The sequence below is a fragment of the Vanellus vanellus genome (genome assembly GCF_965231255.1).
Source record: "Vanellus vanellus genome assembly, chromosome: 2".
NCBI lineage: Eukaryota > Metazoa > Chordata > Aves > Charadriiformes > Charadriidae > Vanellus > Vanellus vanellus.
The window spans coordinates 6,316,176-6,333,165 of NC_138906.1; the positions used below are offsets into that span (position 1 = coordinate 6,316,176).

Here is a 16,990-nt window from a genome sequence, read left to right on the forward strand (position 1 = left end):
TAGCAAAATTTCTTGTGAATTTTCTGAGGAGGAAAAAACGCTGGAAGCAAACCAATCCCAATAAAGTGAGTTTTATTTCGACAAGATCAAAGCGCTTGCCTTTGACAATCATATTAATGCATATTATGAATAATTCTATTGATAATTGAGTGCTTCAGTTATCAGCTGGATGACATCAGTGTGTTCCCATGAAACAAACATGTTTAAGTTTAGCTGGAAAGTTACACCATGAGGGGGAAAAAAATAATAAATAAGTTGATCAGCTGTGGAATGAAGCCTGAGGGATAGAGTGAACTAGGCACCTCCCTTGAAGGTGCTGGCTTGGTGTACGTAAAAATTGCAAATAGTGTTAACAGGAAAGAATGACTTCAGTTCTTTTAGAATGATTCCTTTCCCTTTTGCCATCCCTCTATCAGAACTGCCCATGAGTTACGAAGGTCTTATTCAGTGTTTGGCCTTTGCAGTGCCATCTTCCTGTGTTTCCTACTGCTTGATTCAATTTGCGTTTCTTGTCTCAGAAGAAATGTAAATCTTAAATGTAAATGTGAGGAATGTAAATCTCAAACCGTAAATCCTTTGGGGGAAAAAAACACAGCTTTTTTTTTTTTTTTTTTATAGAAAGCCTTATAAAAATGCTTGACACTGTGGTAGAGGTAACCCCATTGCTGGGCTGTACCCGCCACAGCATGTCAGTGAATTTAATCCGTGTACTTTGTAGTTCACACTTGGAAAACTCACTGTATGTAATTCATGGCAGTAATTTTGCTGCAGGTTTATACAGTTCTAACCAGTGAAGACTAAAGCTCTAGTTAATTTGCACTGTGCAGTTCTTTTAAGGCTGAACAGAAAAATCAACTTGATGAAGGTGTGTCGGACGTTTCTCAGGCTCTGTTTGTAACTCCGAATTGGTGGCTGTGTGTCGGGTGTGAAAGCTGCTGGTGGGAGCACCGCGAGCTGAGGCGGGCGCAGGTGAATCGGTGAAGGAGAAATCTGTGAGCTCAGGGGCATTTGGTGGAAGTAAGAATTCTAAAAATTCCTCTCATGGCCTGCACAAATGCTCAGCTTCAAGCTCCTCCCAAAGTCCTGGGACTTGGGTATTTTTACTCATGGCTCTATTTTTAACTGTGAAGCTCCTTTTGCTTTCAAAATGGCATCCACTGAACCAAGGCATAAAATTGCCTTTAACAGATCCAGCTGACTGGTGAGACCTATATCTTAATGTCTTTTTTTTTTTTTTTTTTTTTTTTTCCCCCCCCCCCCCCCCAAGGGCACTGATTGGGCCTGTGGCTTGGCACTGAGGTTTCGGAGACTGTTACAACTCAGACTATCGCTTTCTCAGTTTGAAGTGTTTTCCTGCACATTGAATTAATCTCTCTTTTGGAAAGCGCAGGACTCTTTCCCTGATACCATTGTTCTGGGCTGTGCTGATGGTGGTTACAATGTAAATTGAGATAGCCGTGCTCTTTTGTGTTCCAGCCTCTCCATGGCAATTATTGTATTTTTATTTTTTTTTTTTTTTAATCAGAGCATAAAAGCTCTTTGCCCTGGCATTTATTGGCTCCCTGGAGTCTAAAAGCTGCATGAGTAAAAACAGTCTTTGTCAACATAAGCTATATCAGCACCAATATTGCTGCATAAACCAGGAGACTACTACTTACAGTAAGCAAGGCTTAATATTCTTTAGTTTATTTAGCTGTGCAGGCCCTATAAATTATTGTGGAATGAAGTGAGAGTCTTGATAGACTGGGAAAGGTTGAGGGGAAGCTCTCATGCATCCTAGGAGACTTGCTCGATATGAGCCGTGCTCCAACCGTGGCACGATGTTAGCATCCTACTGAGACTGGGTGCTGACTAACTATTTTTTTTTTTTTTTTTTTTGCTGATTTTATCCATTGGGTTATTCAATAATGCTATCTCCCCCTCTGTATTTGAATGTGAAGAAGCAAGGGTCTGCTGAAGGCTGAAAAGCACGCGTCCCTCCACGTGTGGGATTTTTCTGTTGTAGGGACAATAGCGCAGTATCTTCAGGTTTTAAAACCCGTCGGGATTATTAACGTGTGCTCCAAGAGGCGCTCAGGGTGCCTGCCCTGTCCCGGGCAGGCTGTGTTGCCAACCGGTTGAAGTAGATTGAGATTTCACAAAGTTGTTCAGGACTTGCTAATTGATACTGGGCAAATTGCCTAACCCCTCTCGCTTTATCTATTTATAAAATGGGGATAGTTAAGGCCGGGCAAAACTTGTGTAACTGAATTTGTGTAACTTTCCACAAATCCATGCCAGCTTGTCACTGGTTCGCTGTGTTCCGGACTGCTCTTAATTCATTGCACTAAAATAGCGCTCTACATAAACATCGGGCTATGATGCAGGCAGTGTCATTCCCCCACTTTCCCTTAGGAAACTCTAACTTTGGGAGATTAAATTGCTTTAACAAGGGTCAAGGCATGAATCTAACTCGGGGAGAGGAGTGCCGATCGCGAGGCTGACTCGAGCAGCTGGTGGTGTATCACGGACACCTCTGAGCCTCCTCTCTCTTTTGAAACAGGGGCAAAAGTATTTTTCTTTGTAACATTCGCTTGTAATATCCGCATTTCCTGAAGAGATGTTGTGCTATATGGTTGTTGAAACCACTTGTGAACTTCTCCAAGGGTGGTGGCTTCACCCAGCCTGGGCTTTGTCATCCTTAAGTTACTTTGTGCAGTATTAGTGTATCTTTATTAACATGCTGTTGGGGCTCAGTTTCAGATGTGATATTTGCTTTTACTCAGCAGAGGTTTTTCATGCATCTTTTATGGGCCTTGACATTATTGCAAAAAGGCTAAACTTGTGGCGCATATAGAAATCTGCCGTTGTGCATGTGAGTTGATTAGAAATATATGTGACTGTAGAGATCTACATTTCCAAATGAGAATTTGGGAGAGCAAGTGTGTATTAATAGATCCAACACCACTATGTGACCATATAGTCTTTAAAAGGAAGGAAGTTTTTGATTTTGTTCTTCACTAATCTTCCTTTTCTCTGGTGTATTGCCACCCCGCTGCACTCTCAGTGCAAATTTGCTATTTACCACTGCCTTCCTCTTCTTCCTGTGAGGCTTTATTCATCTTTGGTGCTTTAAAAGCTATAAGGTTAGCTGAAAAACACTAAGTACAACTGTAGATACTTTCTGATGGTGAACAACTGAGCAAGAACGAAGGTGACCAGTGAAAAAAAACCCATTAGTGTATTGTCTTCTAAAATACTTTTATTTTTGCTTGAGGAGGGATAATGTCTTGGCTACCCAAATTTAAAAACAGTTCTGAGTGGTTTGGAGTCAAGATTGGGTTATTCTGTCATTCTGTTACTCTGAAGTTGGGAACTGCTTTAGGGTCTGATCCAAACCTGCCAAATTCTGTAGGACCCTTTCTGTTATCAGCAGATGTTGGTCCTGGCTCCTCATTACTGCACAGTCTTCTTTCGCTTGTGGTAGCTACCTGAAGTGGCAGGTACTCAGGCTTTTTAGGATTAAGATAATGTTACAATATGAGATGGCCAAGGAGAGATGACTTCTAATGTCTGACTTCTAGATTTGGATAAAACAATCTAATTTATGATACTGTAGAAATGTGTATTCCTGATGTACACAGCAGCACTGGTGCCTGTTGTGGTGTGTTCCTGCCACAGCATTCTTGCATTGGTGGGTTGTTTAGACTGGGTCTTTGTTTCTGCAATGCAGAACAGTAAGATATTTCAGCTTTTGCATTTCCTGAGTGGCCAGAATAGTTTTCAAGTTTGACAACTTGAGTACCTTAATAGCAGGAATTGTTGCCTAATACCATGCTTTTGTTGAGAGTTTTTCAGGGTGTGTGGTTTGCAACACATGATGTTTCTACTGAAAAAGACAAAATTGGCTATATTTTTTGCAGAGCCTGCATCAGCAGAATTGTCATTTCCATCCTGGATTGGTTTTGCTGTGATATGAGAGTCTGGAGATATTTTTCTTTTTTTTTTTTTTAAGATTTCTTTGGTTTATATCACTGAAACAAGTCCAGCACACGAATCTTTTCTACATTGCTTCAGAAAAATGATTAAAAATAAAATAAATGATCCTACCACTTGCATCCAGACATCCTGGAGACTATTATTTGCTAGCAGACTGCTGGAAGTCTGCAATTTTTGGGCTTCTTCAGAATATCTGGCAGTCGTTGGATTCCCAGCAGTGGTGGCTACTGGTATTGCAAGCCAGGTCTTAACGTTTCCAATTCCTCCTCACTTCTGGTGATGCAGTCCTTTCTGGTTATTGCTGTAGTGAGCCAATATAAAGTACAAGCTGCCGAAGAGGAGTACAAATGTAAACTCTTCAGAGCTATCGTACCTCTTGAGCTTTGTGAGTTTTCCCCCTTTCCTAGAGTTAAATTAATTTGCAATAACCTAATTCTGCTTTAGCCTTTCTGAGAGTGGTTAACAGCAGCAGAGAGAATAAGATATGCATCATACCAACTGCTTAGAAGTAAAAATTGAACCTGAAGTTGTGGTTTTTTTTTTTTTTTATTGTTTTACAGATATTTCTTGAGAGCAGGCACATTCTTATCTTAATAGCTGGGACTTGGATAAAATTAGTGAGATGACATTTGAGAAGACAGTTTCAAAGTCATTCCTTTCAGAAGAGTAGTGCAGGATGTTTGTGCCTGTTTTAGCCCACTGGAAATGAGGGAAATTGATTGGGAAAACATTGAATAAATCAACCATGTAACAGAATACAATTTAATTCCATTTAAGCTTTCTGCTGACCTCAGATGGCAGATGTAGGGGCACAATTTCCAACTGGAATTTATAAACCCACGTTTGATGTGAAATGTGGTGAATGCTGTGTGTGCTGTGTAAAGAACTTTTGTGTTTTTACTGCTGGAATGCTTCTGCTTTGAATGGCATTTCCTTTACCCTCAAAATGACTGCATGGAAACTTGAGGTAAGATAATATACACAAGTTCAAATACAGCACATCACAATAATATGCTGATGGCACTTGGACAAGTTTCTATTAGTATTATCTTATGTAAAAGAACTTTTAATTGCTCTTGTGTTTAGAACAATAGATCTTGTGAGACTTCCCGTAACAAGCAGTAACGTGCAAGTAATTTTACTCAGAACTTTTTAGGAAGCTTATTTAGTTTTCTGAGAAAAGCAAGGATGGTGGATACACGCATGGAAGATCCCAAAGCCATCATTGTTGCAAAAAGTGGGTTTCCAGAAAAATACAGATTGCAGTGCTGACAGGGATAGTGATCCATCTAGACGTGCTAAAATGTCAAGGTTAGCAGGAAGACAAGATGCTTCTGGGAACAGGGAAGAGAACAGGACAGCGCATCTGGAAGAAGCTGAACCCTAATGACAGGCATTTACTAGTGCTTGTTTTAACCCTGTGATATCTATCTAACTTTCTTTCATGTCAGCTTTGTTATCCACATCTAGTATTTTAGTGAGCACCGAGTTCCTGTCCTTAGAAGCCTCTAACCTAAGTGGGCCACAAGCTTCCAGCATCGTATTCTTCTGAGTGATAATTTCAGTGGTGTTTCTCAAATATGGGAAGACTAGTGAGAAGGGGCTCATTGCACTGCTGGCATGATGCAGAGGGGAGCTTGGGACTGTCCTCACATGGATGCTGCTGTTGGCAAATTGTAAAGAGGGGTCTTTTGTTGCAGTTGATTCCTCAGTTAGGATAACATCCTTAAGCCATGGAGTAACTCCGTGGCTCCTCTGAGTAAGACTTTTGCATTTACAGTTAACTATGTTGGCTAAGTCTCAAGAATTTTTAAACCAGTTGTGGTCAATAATGTTCTGTTTTTATGTGAAGTAGCCCTTATCCTCCAAGCCCGTCATCAATCTCAAAAATGGCATTCAAGATTTTGATTACTTGTACAGTGTTTAAAAAAGGTGGGGTGAATAAAATTGAGTTATGGAGAATGACCGATTGCAGGTCTCTAATTCTGCAATACGTAAGCAGTGTAGTTCGGAGCAAATTGGGAAGAAATACTTACACAGTTTTGTGTTTACAGTTTCCCTGTCGCCTGATTTATTTTATGTAATTTCTTTTTTCTCCAAGGAAGGTCTGCCATCCTCTCTTGAATGACTTGGTTGACACATTTTTTGTAGTGCTCTTTGAACAAACACGCTGTATCCTGTTGCTATCCCTGCACATTACTGCTGCTGTTTGCAGATCCTGTTTTCCATATCATTCTTAATTGCATAAAATGTCGGTGTTGTCTTTGAAAGCATAGTTTTCACGTAAAAGAATTATTTGCTTTAGGTAATAGAATTACCAGCGAGTGCATGGGGCATCTTTGAGCATCCTTCAGCTTGTGAAAGGTGCTTCAAGCGGGGCTGATGCTGTGTAGGCTGCGAATACCTGCCTGCAAGGCTTCCTCGGGGATAGTTGGGCTGGTTAGTGGCACGTGCTGCTCGATTCCGTACTGCTGCTGTATCATCAGGAACTGGTCCAAGTTCCTGTTAAAGCCCTGAGCATCTCAGCAATGGAAGATTTCCAAGCAAAGCATATTCTGGTAATAAAGCATCCAGAATAAGGGGCTGATACCTCCAGTCTGCAGGATGCAGTTAGGACAGTTAAACATTAAAGTTGAGTAACTCTCTACATACCTGACTTCATTGCTGCAAATATTAACAGGTTGCTAACTGAAGTTCAGATATTACTTGTTATGTATGGATACAAACGTAAATAAAGCACTGGCTGTAAGAGGCAGGTTTGTACAGTAGCAGGTCTGCTGGGGGAGTGCGGGCATGCTGTAATGAGACCAGTGGGCCGTAATGGAAAGTGGAATTTTCCTCTCTGCCGGCCAGCGCTGAAAGCTCTGCTGTCCCCAGTAATTGAGTGGTGGACTGCAGACTGTTCGTGTACCAGCACTCTTAGCTAACTGTTGATCATTCTTCATTTATTAGGAAACTCCTCATGCGTAACTGTATGGTCTAGTACTTAATAGATGGCTGGAAATATGAGGGGGGGGAAAAGGGGACAACCCTTCAGTTTGCTTGGGATGTGTTCTTAATAAAATCTGCTTTTGTTTTCTTTTCAGACTTTGGCGTTAGCGCATTTCTGGCCACTGGAGGTGATATTACCAGAAATAAAGTCAGGAAAACTTTTGTGGGCACACCTTGCTGGATGGCACCAGAAGTTATGGAACAGGTGAATTGTTTTTCCTAGAGTCCTCTTAGCTGATCTGCATGTGGGATTCCCTGTTGTCGGCAATGGCTGTATTTACTTCAAACTAAGATGACAATTTGACATCCTGTAAGGCTTTCTTAAAATCACAGGATCTACTTCCATTTGCTTATAGCAGCCAGGCTCATACTGGGGAATATTAAGTGTTGAGTAGATTTTTGCCCTATTGCTTCTATTCAGGCTCCTCCCTAAGGTGAGGATGAGACAGCTCAGCTGTTGCGTAAAGAAGATTAACCTGCCCCTCCCTCTTGCATAAATGTGAGGTAGAATATAAATAGTTTCACACGTGGTAAATATGCACATATACAGCTCGGTAACATGCTCTTGTGTATTTGTAAATATGAGAATTTGGGGTAGCTAATTCCAACATGTCAGAGCAGGGAGTTATTGCAGTAAAATAACGTGCAGTTGTCTTCAGGTTTTTAGTTTCTCTTGGCTTGTGAGTACCCAGGCTGTAAATGCTGAGGAATGCTTGCCTCTCCCCCTTCCTCCTGTGCTTTTTTGGCTACCTAAAAAAGTCATACTTCTTCCCGTTGGGTGGAGATATGTCACATTTTGTCCTCCGCTACTTTTAGACTAAACTATAGAAGCTTTGTCTGTGTGACTTCTGATGAAGGCCACCTGGAAACTTTGTTTAATGTGAAATATCATTGCCTGTTTCTGAGCAAAGTCCACAAACAAAATTATGCCACAGTCCTGACAGGGCATTTGCAGTAGCTGTCTGCTGCACTGATGTTCAGTGTCATAAGCACTCTGAAAATTATCCCTCATCCCCTTAAAAACAGTTTGACAGAGGACTGGACTCGGGGTTTGATTTTTTTGACAGGTGTGCCAAGCAGAAATACAACTGACTACAAATGTTTTTCCATTTTTCCTTTTTTCCTTCCAAAAATTTTTTTAACAAAAGTATTTTGGGAAAATATTGTTTCAATAAAGTAAACCCACCTTGTTACTTTTCTCCTTGCTGTTCGTAATAAAATACTTTGAAGCTTAGGAGGAACTTGAGTAAGACCCCCACAAAGATATATCTGAAATGAAATGCAGCTAAAACAGTGGCAGAACTTTAAAGCATTTTTTCCTATATTTAAAATTTCCTGAGGGATTGAAATAATTTGGGAGTAGCTTAAATAGACTGTAGATGAAAGGCTTTTTTGATGTTTGACCTTTTCAGTGGCTCCCCATGGTGGCATTGGGGGACCGATGCGTTACCGCACTCCTGCAGCCTCCTCAGAGTACAAGTCTAACATCGTAGAATCCCAGACACAATCCCCAAGTCAGGAGCTGTCTTTGCGAACTTGCTTCTGAACTGCTTCACTGTCATACACTTCTGGATTTTCTTGTTATGTTGATTTAAAAAATAAATTAAAATAGAATATTCAGTGTTTCCAAAACCAGGTCAGAGTTGTGCCTTGCTTTTCTCTCCTTTGTGTCCAGCCCTGGTGCACAGGGCACAGCAGGCTGGCCAGGACCTAATGGTGCAGCTCCAGGCTCATCGCAGTTAGGGTGGCTGCAATCTGCAGGACAGCAGGAGGAAAAGGTCTTGAGGGTGCTAAAAAAGAGAAAGTTTTAGTGACAAAGGGTGTGTATGTGGGTTCTTGATGCAACCGATGTGTTTCCAAAGGAGGCAGATTTTCTAGGGAGTCCAATACTTCCACAACGGCTGCAGACATCTAACTTGTTGCGAATATTAGATGGCAAGGAGGTATTTTAGATGCTGATGTGAAATCCTTCAATGTCCATTTGTATCATCTTGCTGTCTTCCAGCAGGTGTCACTCTGAGCCACTATATGCAACCCAGGAAAAAGGATGAAGGGGTTGCTGTAGGTTAGCCTTCGATATGTAGATATTATCGACCCAATTCCATCTGTTTTTTTTCAGCATCATTAAGTTCCTTTAGCATGTTAATACGCGATAGCCTGGCATTGTCTTTTAATGTACATTCACTTGACAGATTTATGGCAAAAAAAAAAATTATGAGAAAAATAAATGTTGTTGGTATAAACTAACTGCAGGGTGGTGACTAATGTATTGGACAGATGTCAAGATCAACTGCAGTATACAGTTTTGAACTTCATAGCTTTCATTTGCAAGTGGGACTATACGGTATAATTAAAAAAAAAACCCAAAACACTAAACAGTTAAAACCCCAGTGGGGAATGTGAAGTTGTACAGTGTTTAGATATGCTGCAAGACTAACTGAAAGATAAAGCTAAAAAATGTCCCGAAGTTATTCTCAAAACCTAAAAATAGTGGGGGGGGGAACCCAAAACTCTTACAGCATATTTCTTCCTGCACTGTGTTCTTTTAAATTGTACTAATTCTCTGTGCGTGTTTAGTTAAATGACTTTAAATCTGTTCATAATCATGGCCTCCATAAACTGAGGCACTTCAAGAAACCTTTCAGACCTTTAAGTCTCATGAAAATAACATCTACAGACTTGAAAAAATTTGTACAAGTTATTAATTCCTGTTGCTATAATAAATATCAGTTCAACTGTAGTAGTATATGAAAAATAGTGCAAGACTGTTTTTATTTTTTTGTTTGTTTGCCAAAATTCAAGATCATTTTAAAGGTGGTTTGGGGAACGCTTTTGACTGCATCACAATGAGTGTCTTTCTAAACCTTGTTAGGTTAGCTGAACACAATATCCCTATTAGCTTTGGTTGGATTCAGTATTCATTTTTCCATAGTCTAGCGAGAAGAAATACAAACCATTCTGCACAGCCAAAATGCTTTGATTTTTGTAGCTGCTCTTGAAGTTAGTACATAATGTCTCTTCCCTGCAGCGGAGAAAGCAAGTGCCAAAATATTACCTAATGATAATGAGGAAGTAACCGCTTTGGCATATGAAATATTTTTTCCTGTGCATGAGGGGAAGTAAATGCTATAAATTTTCCTGAACAACTCTGTGTTTAATGTCAAGTGCAGAAGCTACTGTTAATTAGTGGAGGGAAATATTAGTCTGCAAACAGGAACGAGGGCCTTTTTACTGAGCTGGTGTGTACTGAAGTTTCAGGATCGAGCATGTTTGCAGTCAGATTGATTAAGCGGTTGACTAAAAGTGTAGTGAGGCATATGTCCCAAGGGGATAACAGTCCATCTATTAACTATGAGAGTTTCATTATACTGTTTAATGACTCTCTGTGTCTTTGTGTAGAGGTTGGGGTCTGGGTTAACCCAGTGCCCCTTTATGTTCTTCACGCGGAGAGGTTTATGGCAGAGCAGTCCTAATGCAGAGTCCGCAACCATAATTTTCATCAGACCGTGACTTTTAAAACACCTCCTCTAAGGTGTAAGGAGCTGGGGGAGAGGAGGGAGAAAGTATTTTTTCCATCTCTTTAACACTGTAGTGCTGGTCTTTCCAAATTCGAGGAGAAAGGATGTGTAATAGGCTAAAGAAAGGGATTGTAATGTAGAATAGCAAGAGGCACATGCTAATGTCTTCTAATATTTTTCAGGTCAGAGGATATGATTTCAAGGCAGACATCTGGAGCTTTGGGATCACTGCTATTGAACTGGCTACAGGGGCAGCTCCTTACCATAAGTACCCGCCGATGAAGGTGAGCAGGTCTCCAGATACTTGTGCAAGATAAAGGATCAGTGTGTTCTGTGGGTGTTTCCAAGAGTTTGGCCAGCGTGCTTCATTGAAACGTTTGTCCTCTCAACTTGAACTTGTAGATCATAATGTTCTTGGATTTGTCTGAAGTCACCTTTTAAAAATATGCCACTTAATCAGTATTGTCTGGAACTGTGCAGTTCTTATTTAGATCCTGAGTCTTGCCTGGGTCACCATTCTTGAGGAAGGTGCTGTGTGCTTTAATCCTGGAGCCTCTGAAGGCAGCAGATGTTTTTAGGACTATAAATACTGATTCAGAACATGTTATCTGGCATCCAGTGACACTGGGATGGCAAGCCATTCCTTCTCCTGCACTGATTATCCTTCTTGATACCTGTTACCAGTTATCCAAAAGAATGTCTTATTTTCTTTAATGCCAACACAGCCACGTCAATCACTGAACCAGTGGAAAGTACCACATCAGTATAAAATGGTGTGGTATCAGCAATATTAGTATTTTATTGAAGTTGAGGTGAAGAAAATGTTCTTGTTTAAACATTGATACTCCAAAAAATCTTTTTTAAATACCTGGAACTTTAGATAGGGAAAGTTAATCAAACTATAAGGCTATTTCCTGACTCTTGAACGAAGACGTTCTCTTTCAGGGAGTCTACATCTTAAAGTTATCGGAGTTGACCGCATCAGTTGAGGTCTGAAGCATCCTGTCCTTCTAGTGAGCTTTGAGATCTTCTTTCTTACCCCCTTTGTGAGATCTGATGGGGCCCTGTCTCAGTCATGAAACTTTGAGCCCCTTTGGCCCACCCTCTAGAAGGCCACTTTGCTTCTACTCCTGGGACGCATACTCCCTCGGATCACACAGGAGGGGGTGGAGAGCCCTTTCAGTAACCCCATAGCTTATGGTTAGACTGGGATAGGATGCCTATGGGCGCCAAGTCCCTCAATTTTAGGCGTACCGTGGGGCAGGCTTTCCTTTCCTGAGTCCTTTAACTGCTGGAGTGCTATGCAAGCTGGGTGTGCCTCTTTAGGACCTGAGTGCATCCCCTCCCACCCCGCATTACAATAGCATTTGGGAATCCAGTAGCTCCTAATTCATTAGAACAGGTACATCCATGTATCACTTTTAAACACCAAGACTTTGCACTGGTTTAACTCTTGTAGAACAGAATTAATTTTAAGATTTGTGTTGTCTCTGCAGGGACTGTTGAGTAGCTGAGGGGCTTAGAAGTGCCATTAAAGTTCGTACCATATTAGTGAATGTGGCAGAGCAGTGAGGAGTTCAGGGAAATGTGCTGATTTAGCTGTTGCTGCTTTCATTGATACTTCCTTCTGTGCTGGGATTATTGGTAGCATTGTGCAGTAGCTTCTGCAAGCTGTACTTCTCTTTGTTGTGTTTTGGATGCACGGGTTGCAGCTTTGGATACAAAGATTGCCTGTTTAGTATTGTGTGTTGTCATACGGTAGGTAGAATTATGAGTCTCTGATTCTCTTAGGTATGGGTTCCAGTCATGCAACCTGCAAGAGGACTTCTGTGTTTTATTTATTTATTGTAATTGTATTTCACTGCAGATTAATTTTGTTACACAGCAAAATGACCCATGCGTGCAGTGACCCTCCAAGGAGAGGGGGGGGAAAAAAAGCAGGGAATTCTGTCACGGACTGTATAATTTCAACCAGATTGATGGGCTCTTGCTGCCCTAAGCAATATAGCTGTTGAAAGCTATTTAAATGTGCTATGTGCTGCTTCCTTTTCTAAAAATAGATACTCATCTGTATGTAGGTGACAAGTGAAAATGGAAATGAGTAATTTTCTTCCTTTCCTTCAGAATGTCTGAGTGATGTAAAGGAAAAAATCAGTTTGGCTTTATGAGTGCTTGTGTGAGAAGTGTCTTCACCTGCTGTTGCATTGGTATATGGAAATAACCCTCATATTTTTTTATGTTGCCCTTCTGCTTTTACATTAATTTGATTTCTATCTAAGAAATACCTTCAGGGAGATCCAAACAGAGCCTTTGAATCAAATGCCTTGCACAACTACTCATCTTAAATGAGGAGGGCTGGCAGAATTTCTGCTATGCTTACACCTTTAACCACACCAAACTGGCCTGAAAGCACATCCCAACCTTGTGTTTGGCTCACAGACTGCACTGTGGGCCGGGAGATGTGATGGGGAAAAAGTAGCATAAATTGTGGGGTATAGATTAGTCTGGCTTCCCAGGGAAAGGAGGTGGGGGTCACTCTCTCTAGATCCTGTTGTATGAGTCTTGAACCTCTGAGTTGACAGAATTTGCAGAGGTGTAAAGGTTTTTGAAAATAATTGTTTCTACAAAGTTAGTGAAAGTGGGAAGCAGAGGGAAGAGGAAAAACCCTGTAATTGCCTTGCGGAAAAGGTAGGTGAGTTTTTGCTGTCTGGTGAATGTGTGGAGACCATCTAAATTGTAAAAACTTCACTCTGAGCTCAGGTTACCCTCAGAGAGCCGTTGTAATGAAACAGTCCTTGTTGACTCAGATGCTTGATGAAAATACTTGTCTAAAATACAGTGTTCCTAAGATCTGTCTCTAACAAAGGCCAAGAAAAATCTCATTGCCAATAGATGTAATTCTTTCAGGTTTTAATGCTGACGCTACAAAATGATCCTCCATCTTTGGAAACTGGTGTGCAAGATAAGGAGATGCTGAAGAAGTATGGGAAGTCATTTAGGAAGATGATTTCATCGTGCCTACAAAAAGACCCTGAAAAAAGGTAAGAACAGGTAACACCAAAACAAATTAAAAAAAAAAAGAAAAGAAACAAACCTAAAAGAAAACCACAAAACTCATTATATTTCATATTTTTTAAAGCGGGTATAACTCTCTACCATTCCAGCCTTTCAGTCACAATGAACACAGCAATCTTGCTGTGTGGCAGCAAATTCTCTTGGCTGTCCTTATTTTTAAGGATAAATGTCTGGCATTGTGCCTGGCCAGGGCACACGTCTTCCATTTGGGTTAATGAGAGTGCATCCCAGTCCACTGCGTGTGTAGTGCCATTCTCCACTTTGCCACCTCCAGCAGGTGACTGCAGTTCATGTTTTGTTCCCAGTCAAAACTGCTCTGTGTTTATAAATCAGAAATTACACGTTGGGCAATGGGTGTTTACTTGTGAAGCTTCACAAATAAACTTTTCAAAATTTGCCAGTGCGAAGAAGGCTTTCAGTGTAGTTTTGGCTTGCTTAATTATAAGTAATATTTAGTTTGGGGGAGGAAAATCAGGAAAAACACTTGCAAATTTTACCAACATGTTTTCATCAATACAGATTGCTTAAGTGACCTGATGATGCTTTCGGTTTTCCTTGTAGCAGTAGCTTGACTACTCGGTGATGTTAGAAATACTACCGACATGTTGTGGTTCCCAGGATAGCATTGTATCGCTATGTTATGGCATTGTTCAAAGCTGCATGAGGGTCTGGCTGTCTACAGCACTGTTTAAAACCCACAGCCTGTCACATAGGAGAGCTCAGATGTATTTCTGTGGAGGACAGTCACGGCATTTCCCAGTCTCAGTGAAGCTGCTTAAACAAGTGTTCATCTTATATTAAAAATAGTTGTCCTTAAAATGCAAAGCTAAGGAAACAAGGATTCCCACAGATCAGATTTTATACCTCTTGGTTTTCTTTTTTTCCTCAGTAGGAAAACTAATTCTGGAAAAGGAAAATTCCCTTCATAAAATAATAATGATGAAGACGTTTTTCAGTTCCCTCCAGGAACAAAGGCTTCTCATGCATTGTGAGATGGGATCTCTCTCTTCTAACAAGCTTTACACTTGAAATGCTTAATGAATCCAGTGGAGTGCTTGATAAATGCTGATAGCGGGTTTTTTTTTTCCCCAGCATGATGTTTTTTCTCCTTTCTAAAGCATATCATATCCCTGCGGGTTAGAACGTGTGCTGATCAGAATTAAACATAATCACGTTGAATCATGGCATGCCCCTTCTCTCTTCTCAAGCACCACTAACAGCCGCTGTCATCATCCTGACTACGGGAGCAGGAGGCCAGCCCATAATGAGCAACTTGCAGAATCAGATACACTTATGCATATTGTATGGGCTCTCAAAGAGGCGAATTTAGTGCAATTGCTTTTTAATTATTTTGGGGGCTCCCTTGCTCTAAGGTGGATGACTTTTTTTATTCGAGTAGTCTGAGGTGAAATAAGCCCTTTGCTGAATGGCCTTTGCAAGTCACTAATTAAACTCTGTTACTACTTAAGCACAGTTTGCAGTGGTACTTTCTCATGTAGGCCTGGGTCTATAGAAAGCTCCTTCTAAACTGGCCAAGGGATGTCTTTTACTTTCCAATAGTTATTCTGAAGTCTAAAACAAACGGGAAAATAGTTTATACAAGTTCCTTTTATCAGACAAATGTTGATCATCCCGCCTGTGTTTAATAGAACTAATTACTTGCGTATAGTCAAGTATCTCTGAAAAAACTGTTACTTTCACGTGGTGAGTACTGCACTCCTGCTGTAGGTGGTGATCCTTCATTTCAATTTTGAGTAAATTGTTTCTGTGATCCCATCAAACTGGCTCTAAGAGACTCACATTCAGCATTAAAATGGGAGCACCTTCTCCCCCGCTGTCCTAAGTTATTCACAGCTTTTGAACAGAATCACAGAATGGTCAGGGTTGGAAGGGCCCTCTGGAGATCATCCCGTCCAACCCCCCTGCCAGAGCAGGGGCACCTACAGCAGTTGCACAGGACGGCGTCCGGGTGGGTTTGGAATGTCTCCAGAGCGGGAGACTCCACCACCTCTCTGGGCAGCCTAGGCTTTGATCAGAATACACTGTTTAAAAGACTACTGGCGTAAAATTTATTTGGAATATATTGACTGATTTTTAGGGGAATTGTGCAGGAGAAGCCGGTGCCTTTATAAGATGCCATGTTACAACAAGCTGCAGCAACCTGGAAGACCGTTGTGTTGAAAGGGAGCATTTATATTTGTCTTTTCTACATCTGTTTTTATTGACAGACCGACAGCAGCGGAACTCTTAAGGCACAAATTTTTCACGAAAGCAAAGGTAAGAAAACACTGCCTAAACTGATGTGTGCAGAGGCTGTGGAGAGGACTTGTCAGAAGTATGATCGGTATGGTGACAGCTTTATTGGCGTGAGTGTGGGCTGTTTCACTTAGGGCCAGCGTAGCTGAGTGAGTTGAATGGGTGATTGTGAACAAACAGAATGAAACCCCTCTTCTGTACCTCCTTGTGCATGCTGCTGTTAAAGAGAAATTATCTAGAAATTCTTGAGCATTTAAATGTTGTTCAGTGGCTTTTGGGGTTTTTTTCTTCTCTTGTAATGGTGCCATTCTGGCTGCGTGTCCAACCATAAAGGTCTCTGGCAGTAAATGTACATTTTAGTAAACTCTATAATCAGTCTGAATGCAAAGCAGTGAATGAGGCCCACTGTGCAGAGCGCTGCCTAAAACTATTTCACCCTGTGTTGCCTTATGGAAAGTGAAGATCCTGTGATACAAAATAGTAGGAAACTTCCATTTCTAGCGTTGACGTGAATTGCTGGTGAGCATTTGCGTAATTACTGCCTGGAGATTAGTGCATATGCAATGTGCAAGGTCTTATTGAGACAGACAGAAATAATACAAGGGAGAATTTGTATTTCCATGGGAATGAGGAAATGTTTTCTGTTTGCTTATTTTTTTTTTTTGTGTGGCACGTTTGTGATCAAAATACATGGCAGAACACAGATTAAACTGTCAGAAAGGTATACCTGGGATAGCACAGCAGCATCACCTATCAATCAAAGTAGTTTTTGGCTCCTGGATTAAGATGCTTAAAAGGAAGTGGCCACATCTAGGTATCTGTACAGGAGCTGGATGTCCTATTAAAGTTGACAGAAATGTAACAAGTGCGACCAAGGAAGTCTAGAGAGTGATCCAGTTTATGAAATGCAGGAGTTTGCTTTAGGACAAGTTCAATTGATGTCTGGGCTCTTGACAGTATTAACTAGGTTTTCATTGTTCGCGTTGGGATTTTAGGCAACTGAATAGTCTGCATCTGTGTACTGGATACACACTTGCTGTCCAAAGTGACAGGATGGTTTACACATTGCTGACCTTTCTCCGCTTGGTTATGCGAGTTCTGGTTCATGTTATACTTCATTGTGTGTAAAATCTCCTTCATGCTTTCATTAAGCTGCTGCAGAGTAACATATT

At 40.9% G+C, this 16,990-nt stretch overlaps 1 protein-coding gene across 1 annotated transcript in view; it reads left to right on the forward strand.

Moving 5' to 3' along the window:
* Nucleotides 1-16,990, forward strand: part of OXSR1 (oxidative stress responsive kinase 1) — a 92,908-nt gene that overhangs the window by 60,357 nt on the left and 15,561 nt on the right. Inside the window, exons 6-9 of the mRNA XM_082479359.1 lie at nt 7,065-7,174; nt 10,670-10,771; nt 13,395-13,528; nt 15,791-15,839. Of these exons, the coding sequence (XP_082335485.1) occupies nt 7,065-7,174; nt 10,670-10,771; nt 13,395-13,528; nt 15,791-15,839 (395 nt within the window). The remainder of the gene's footprint in view (nt 1-7,064; nt 7,175-10,669; nt 10,772-13,394; nt 13,529-15,790; nt 15,840-16,990) is intronic.